The sequence below is a fragment of the Gallinula chloropus genome (assembly GCF_964237585.1).
Source record: "Gallinula chloropus genome assembly, chromosome: 8".
NCBI classification, from domain to species: domain Eukaryota; kingdom Metazoa; phylum Chordata; class Aves; order Gruiformes; family Rallidae; genus Gallinula; species Gallinula chloropus.
The window spans coordinates 781,876-788,882 of NC_140093.1; the positions used below are offsets into that span (position 1 = coordinate 781,876).

Consider the following 7,007-nt stretch of genomic DNA (forward strand, 5'->3'; position numbering starts at 1 on the left):
TTCCCTGGCAGAGTTGTGGGGCTGTGGCACAGGCTGCCCAGGGAGGGGCTGAGTCACCCCCTGGGTGTGTTTAACAGAGGGGAGATGAGGTGCTCAGGGATCTGGGTCAGCACAGCACAGGGATGGTTGGACTCAGTGAGCTTAAAGGGCTTTTCCAACCTCCTGATCCTCTGTGTTGCATTCTGGCCCAGCACAGTCACTGCAACAGAAGTGACCTGTAACAGATCTCCACTGCACCCAGGGCACATCTGGGATAGTAGGAACTGAAATGACTCTGTGCAGTACTCTTAGGCCACAGCTTCCCTCAGGACTCTTCCCAGCAGCCGTGCTAAATAAAGACACTGCCAAAGCCTTTGGTTCTGCTGAAGGCAGGATCAGCTCTGCGCCCTCAGCCCAGCACAACCCACCTCAGCAGGACCTGTTCTCACCTCAGCAGGGACCCAAAACCTCTTGCTGAACAAGAGTAAAGAAGGGTATTGAGGCCATTATTCAGCAGTGCCACAGAGGAGAAGCATATGGAGCTGGATCTCTGTGCTGGGGTGAAACGAGCTACATGGGTAAGTTAGGAAATTATTGCTAAAATCACTTATCTCATAAAACTTCAACATCAAAGCACAACACTTGGCATCACTTGTAGCCTCAAAATTCAATTATCACCATGCCTAGTTAGCACACAGCACTGTGAGCTCAGAAGAGCCTCTCACAGTCACAAGAGCTTCCCACATGTTAATAAAAATCATTTAAATGAGCAGCCACTGACAGAAGCCAGAGGGAACCTGAATGAAGCCGATCGCCTCCTTCCACGGAGCACGGCAGAGTGCAGGGTTCTGATACAAGCAAACTGGTGCACTCACCCATTTTCAAAGTGTTTGAATCAAAGCCATGCACCTCCTGCATTTATGGAGCTCAGACCTCCCAAAATCCAGCAGCTGACAGGTACTATGCAGGATAGAATCCCAGCCTGGTCTGGGTTGGAAGGGACCCCAAGGATCACCAGCCCTGGAGCTACACAAGGTTGCCCAGGGCCCCATCCAACCTGGCCTTGAACACCCCCAGGGACGGGGCATCCTGCAACTCAAGCCACTGCTCCCCTCACTTTCCTGTTCCCGGGTACAGCACAGCTTTTCTATCAAGGACTTGTCCTAAATAAGCCCCGTGGTGCCGGATCAGACCTCAGGAGGCTGCACACCCTGTGCTAGCACTGGCCTTGGCTGGAGCTGATCCCAGAGCTGTCAGTGGGTTGGCTGTGCCTCCTTCAATGAGTTCCAGAGGAGCTGGTTGGAAGATCCCTTTGATAATGCCAGAACTTCTTCACCTCTGTGTACAGCACTAAACCAAACTGGTTTAAACTACGCTGAACTTTAGTCTTTGCCTATAAGTGAAACACATTTTGGGGATAAAAAGACCACCCACGCTGCTTTACAGTTCTGCAACACCCATACTGGTATGGACAGAAGTACCTGTAACAGACACAGCTCCAGACTTGATCGTTCTGAAGTACACAGAGAAATAGTCTTTGCTGAATGAACAGGGTTACTCAATGCAGTGAAAGCTACTTACACATAAAAATACAGCAAACTGGTCAGTAACCAAACCCGTGTTTTTCAGGTGACTTTTGACATTTTGCAGGCAGTATCAAATATCTTTAAATTGGTTTTCAAATATATTTGACCATTTTGAGAACCAAATTGATAGTTAACTCTCCCAGAGTCCCCCTTTGCCCAGGCTGTGCTGCTCTGACACGCCTCCGTGCTGCCCACACAGGGCTTGCTCCAGGACACCCCGTTTACTCCTGAGAGGCTCTACACCACAGCACCACTCACGGGCTGCAACAACCCCACACAGCATTTATTAACATAAAGTCTGTACCCTCAGCCAGGGGTTTTCAACCTTCCCAGCTCACACATCCCCTCAGCAGCCTGTAGCCATGCTTGGAAGAACTCTCTCCAGCAAACCCAGACTTGCTACTGTCAGTCCCTTCCCACGGGCTCCTCGGTATCACTTCATGGACTCCAGATTCCTAAAAGCAGAGCTGTGGACTAATTACCTAAAGCTGCCTGGTAACATGAGAGATTAAATGAAAAGGTGTAGCAGAGGCCTGGGACTTGGGCAATGATATCCCATGTTTACACTCCACAGCATGAAGATCATTTGTCACCTTGAACACGGACCGCTTAATCCTGCAGAAGGAGCAGCCGTTACCAGCACAGTGTGGAAGGAACAGAGAGCAGTTTTAGTCTGTTTCTGAGGAAAACCCAAACCACAACTCAACAAATGGGTTAAACAGCCTGGGCTGAAGCCAGCATTACGACTCTCTGGGCTTTACTAACCTGCTGCTGCTGGGTAAGTGCAATGCTTCCCACGTGGGTGCTGCAGAGGTGGTGAAGGTAAGTGCATCCACACAGCAACCAGAGCCTGAGAGCAGCACAGGCCAAGTGCGTCAGCAGAACATGAAAACACACTATTTTTGAAGCACAATTGTAGCCTTTCAACCAATTTTTATGGCTGTTTTTAAAGAAACCCTTGGTAACGCTTGCTGGCTGGTGCCTGGCCCTGGCTGGCTTAGGGAGCAGTGGGAGCAAGCAATGTGCTAGTTCTCCTCTGGAGCACTGCTGGAGGGGGATCAGTGGTGAGAGATGTGCTAGCTCTCCTCTGGAGCACTGCTGGAGGGGCATCAGTGGTGAGAGATGTGCTAGCTCCCCTCTGGAGCACTGCTGGAGGGGGATCAGTGGTGAGAGATGTGCTAGCTCTCCTCTGGAGCACTGCTGGAGAGGGATCAGCAGTGAGAGATGTGCTAGCTCTCCTCTGGAGCGCTGCTGGAGGGGGATCAGCAGTGAGAGATGTGCTAGCTCTCCTCTGGAGCACTGCTGGAGGGGGATCAGTGGTGAGAGATGTGCTAGCTCTCCTCTGGAGCGCTGCTGGAAGGTGATCAGTGGTGAGCAATGCACTAGCTCTCCTGTGCAGTACTTCAGAGGGGAATCGGCCTGACAGGGTGCTTAGAGACAGGAAGAGGCGGGCAAAGGACTTAAAAGCCTCATCAGGGGCTCAGTTATTTTGTTTCCAAAACCAACATCCTGCAGGTCTATGGGCGCCCTGAGCAGTCACTGAGAGGAGCCTGGCTGGTGGAACGTGGGTTTTCCAGTGCTTGTAGTGGTCATCTTCACTTTTCCAAGAGCCAGAGTACTGCTCTGGGAAAACGATGGCCTACAGGCTCCTCACAAGTTAGGGGTAACGTGTGGCAGGCAGGCAGGGTCTGGCACAGAGACAGGGCCAAAGCCCTGCCCTCGGGATTCCTCAGCACGTTAAAATACCGCATCCATCTCCAGGCCCATCTGCACAGCACCTTCCACAGCACCTTGCTTAGGGCCTGCCTGCAGCTGACACGTTCTGCAGAGGAAGGAGACTGAGCACCTGGGAGAACACAAGTGGGGGCCGGGCAGACCCACGCCCCACCTGGGGAGTCCCCACGGGGATGACGACCCCTGACAGCTGAGATGGAGACAGCTGCGTTCCGGACAGAGATCCATCCCGTCGCTCGAAGTGCTGCCCAGCCCGCGGCAGGGATGCTGGAGTGCAGTTTCTGTGCTCCTCACCAGGGGCTTGGTTTGCAACGGCGCAGGCAAGAGCAGAGGGGTGTAGCTTAAGCTCCTGCGGACCGGGGATCACCAGAGGACTGGCAGCGCTGTGGCACACCCCAGATGCCCATGGGGATGCAGAGCAGCTAGTCCCAGCAGAGCGGGTCCCACAGCGAGCTCTGGCTAAAACAACCTTAAGAATTCAGTCTCTGTGGAAGCTGTTCAGAGTAACAGAAAGCTGCTCACAAACCCTGTATGGAATCCTTTTGTCTTTGCCTACCCACGGCCCGTTTCCCAAGCGCTGAGTTTACACCAGGCACGTAGGTGGGGTAGCCAGGCCCTGCGTGCCACGGCTGCCTGAACAAACAGCGAGAGCAGCCGGGAACCGGGGGGGACACACACCCAGGGGCTGCGGGGCGCCAAAATAACCACGCTTTCTCCACAGGAACGCCGGTCTGATTGATGGGAAGTCCCAGGAACGACCTCCGCAAGCAGAGGCGCCCAGCCAGCCCCGTGAGTCAGCCCCGGGCCGGGCCGCGGAGCGCCAGCTCAGCGCGGGGCCGCGGCCACGTCCGCAGCGGCACCCCCCGCCTGCGGGGCGCGGCGAACACGGGGCCTGCGCCGGCCCCAGCCGCCGCTCCCGAGCGGCACGGCGCGGAGCGGGCGCGCTCGGCCTGCGGGGCCGAGAGGCGCCGGGGAAGCCGCGGGGGCTGCGCGGGGGTCCCCCGCGAGGGGCCCGGCCCCGCCGTGGCGCCGGGAGGCGGCGGCGGCCCTGGGGGAGCGGGAGGCTCCGGCTGTTCCGCGGCGATAAAACACCCAGGCCGCGCCCTCCGCTGCAGAGCGGACCCGGGCCCGCCGCTCGCCTGTCCGGGGGCAGCGCGGCTCCGGCTGAGCACAGCCCGGCCCCGCGGGGCCCCGGCCGCTCTGTCCGGCGCCGGCAGCTGCTCGGCCGCGCCCCGCGGCCCCGCCCCGCTCCTGCCGGGCGGCGGGGCCTGGCGGGCGGGGCGGGGCGGAGCGAGGCGCTGCGCGCGCGGCTGCCCGCGGCCGGGGAGCCAATGGGGGCGGGCGGCGGCGGGCCGGAGCCAATGGGCCGGGGCCGCTGGGTCGGGGCGATGGGCCGCGGCAGCGCCGTCCCGCCGCGGGGCCGGGGCGGCGGGGCCGGTGGCGGCGACAGCGGCAGCGCAGCGCGGCCCGTCGCGCCTTCTCCCTCGGCAGCCCCGTCCCCTCCCGCGGCCCCGCGCAGGGCCCGGCGCCCGCGCCCAGGGCCGGCCCGGCGCAGCTCCGCCAGGCGCGGCCGCCCCTTCCCTGCCCCGGCGGGCCCCGCGCGGCGCCAGTGAGCGCCCGGCGGGGCGTGCGCGCCCCTCCTCTCCCTCCGCCCCCCCTCCGCCTCTCCGCCCGCCGCGAGGGCGGGAGGGAAGCGGCAGCGCCGAGCGGGAGGCGAGGGAGGCGGCGCGCCGGGAGCCATGCGGGAGTACAAGGTGGTGGTGCTGGGCTCGGGCGGCGTGGGCAAGTCCGCCCTCACCGTCCAGTTCGTGACGGGCTCCTTCATCGAGAAGTATGACCCCACCATCGAGGACTTCTACCGCAAGGAGATCGAGGTGGACTCCTCGCCCTCGGTGCTGGAGATCCTGGACACGGCGGGCACCGAGCAGTTCGCCTCCATGCGGGACCTCTACATCAAGAACGGGCAGGGCTTCATCCTGGTCTACAGCCTGGTGAACCAGCAGAGCTTCCAGGACATCAAGCCCATGCGGGACCAGATCATCCGGGTGAAGAGGTACGAGAGGGTGCCCATGATCCTGGTGGGCAACAAGGTGGACCTGGAGGGCGAGCGGGAGGTCTCCTTCGGGGAGGGCAAAGCCCTTGCCGAGGAGTGGAGCTGCCCCTTCATGGAGACCTCGGCCAAAAACAAAGCCTCGGTGGACGAGCTCTTCGCCGAGATCGTCAGGCAGATGAACTACGCCTCGCAGCCCAACGGGGACGAGCAGTGCTGCTCCTCCTGCGCCATCCTCTGAGGGCGGCGGCGGGGCCGGGGCTGTCTGCGGGGACACGGCGGTGGCGGCCGGCGGGGGAGAGAGAGGCGGCGGCGGCGGCGGGAGAGGCGGCGGGAGCGGCTCCGCGCCCCGGCCCGGCGCGGGGCGGGCGGGCTGACCGGGCTCGGCAGCCGCCGCGGACAGACGGAAAAGGAAAAGAAAAAAGGAAAAAACAAACAAACAAAAAAAAAACAAACAACAAAAAATTACCGGGGGGAGGGTGGGGGGCAAAAAAACCCACAAAACCAAAACCCGCGTGGGGAATGTGGCTTCTTTGGGCATGCACGTTTCGTCCAGTCTCGGTCCTTGCATATCGCTGTGAGTGTCTGCCGCGGGCAGCGGGAGGAGAAGGGCTCCGCGGAGAGGAGGAGGAGGAGGAGGAAGGGAGCGGAGGAGCCGTGCCGGCCCGCCCGGGGCCGCGGGGCCGGGACACGCGGGGAGCGCCCGCCCGGCCCCGGCATCTCTATGCAAAGTTGGGCGGCTGAGCCGGGGCGTCCCGCCCGGAGAATTGCACATCGGAACTGGGACTCTCTAAGCTCCAGCACTGGTGCCAGTGCAGTGCGTGGGGTGCCAGGAAGTGTCTGCTGATGCTCCGACAAATAATCTTCTATTTTGTTTACCTGCTGTATGGGATGGGAGTCTGCAGGAGAGTGCCAGCCTGCTGGGGTTTCCTCTTTGGTTGTTTGGTTGGTTGGTTTGTTGTTGTTTTGTTTTGTTTTATTTTTTAAATCAGCTGTGAAAATGTTACAAATCTGCACAATTTTTTAGGGGGGGGGTGTGTGCGCGTGACTCGGGGTCTGCCTGGATTTTCCTTTGTGCCGAGGGTGTTCCTTTCTTTGGGCTGGCAATACCTGATTTTGATGACTAGCTCTCTAAAAGTGCAAAGACTTCCTATGTGTGATGCGGGGCCGACTGCAGCCCTGTGTCTATAGAGTGCCTTCAAAACTCAGCTGTTCCAGCCGGTGCCAACCTGTGAAAGCTCCACAGAATCCCATTATCTGCTACTCCAAAAACTACTTAACAGTTTCCTTGCAGTAATCGTACCGAACGAGCCAGGACAAAAGGGCCCATTGTTAGTGGAATTTATTTCTTACTTCCATCCGAGCCTTTTAACTGTAATTTTCGGTGTCTTGTAAGTTCTGGCTTCATTTACTTCAAATTTACAAGAATTTAGCCTTTTGGGATTTTGGGGGGTTGGGCATTTTTTTCTGTTCCGTTTTTATTCCCCTTTGGTTTTGTGGTGGGATGTACCTCCAGCCAGCAAAGAAGGAAATCGTATCGTCGGGATGTACCAAGAAAAATTCTAACAACTGTCATTTTCAATTCCAGACATGCATTTGAGAGATGTCTATCCGTTTTAAGAATTTTAATACAAATGCTGTTTTTTAGAAAACAACTT

At 58.6% G+C, this 7,007-nt stretch overlaps 1 protein-coding gene across 1 annotated transcript; it reads left to right on the forward strand.

Moving 5' to 3' along the window:
* Positions 1–5,005: 5,005 nt before the first annotated feature.
* RAP2B (RAP2B, member of RAS oncogene family) lies at positions 5,006–6,320 on the forward strand. Its single transcript, XM_084267364.1, has one exon. It carries the CDS (start codon positions 5,039–5,041, stop codon positions 5,588–5,590), a length of 552 nt encoding a protein of 183 aa, XP_084123490.1. The 5' UTR covers positions 5,006–5,038; the 3' UTR covers positions 5,591–6,320.
* Positions 6,321–7,007: the final 687 nt, after the last annotated feature.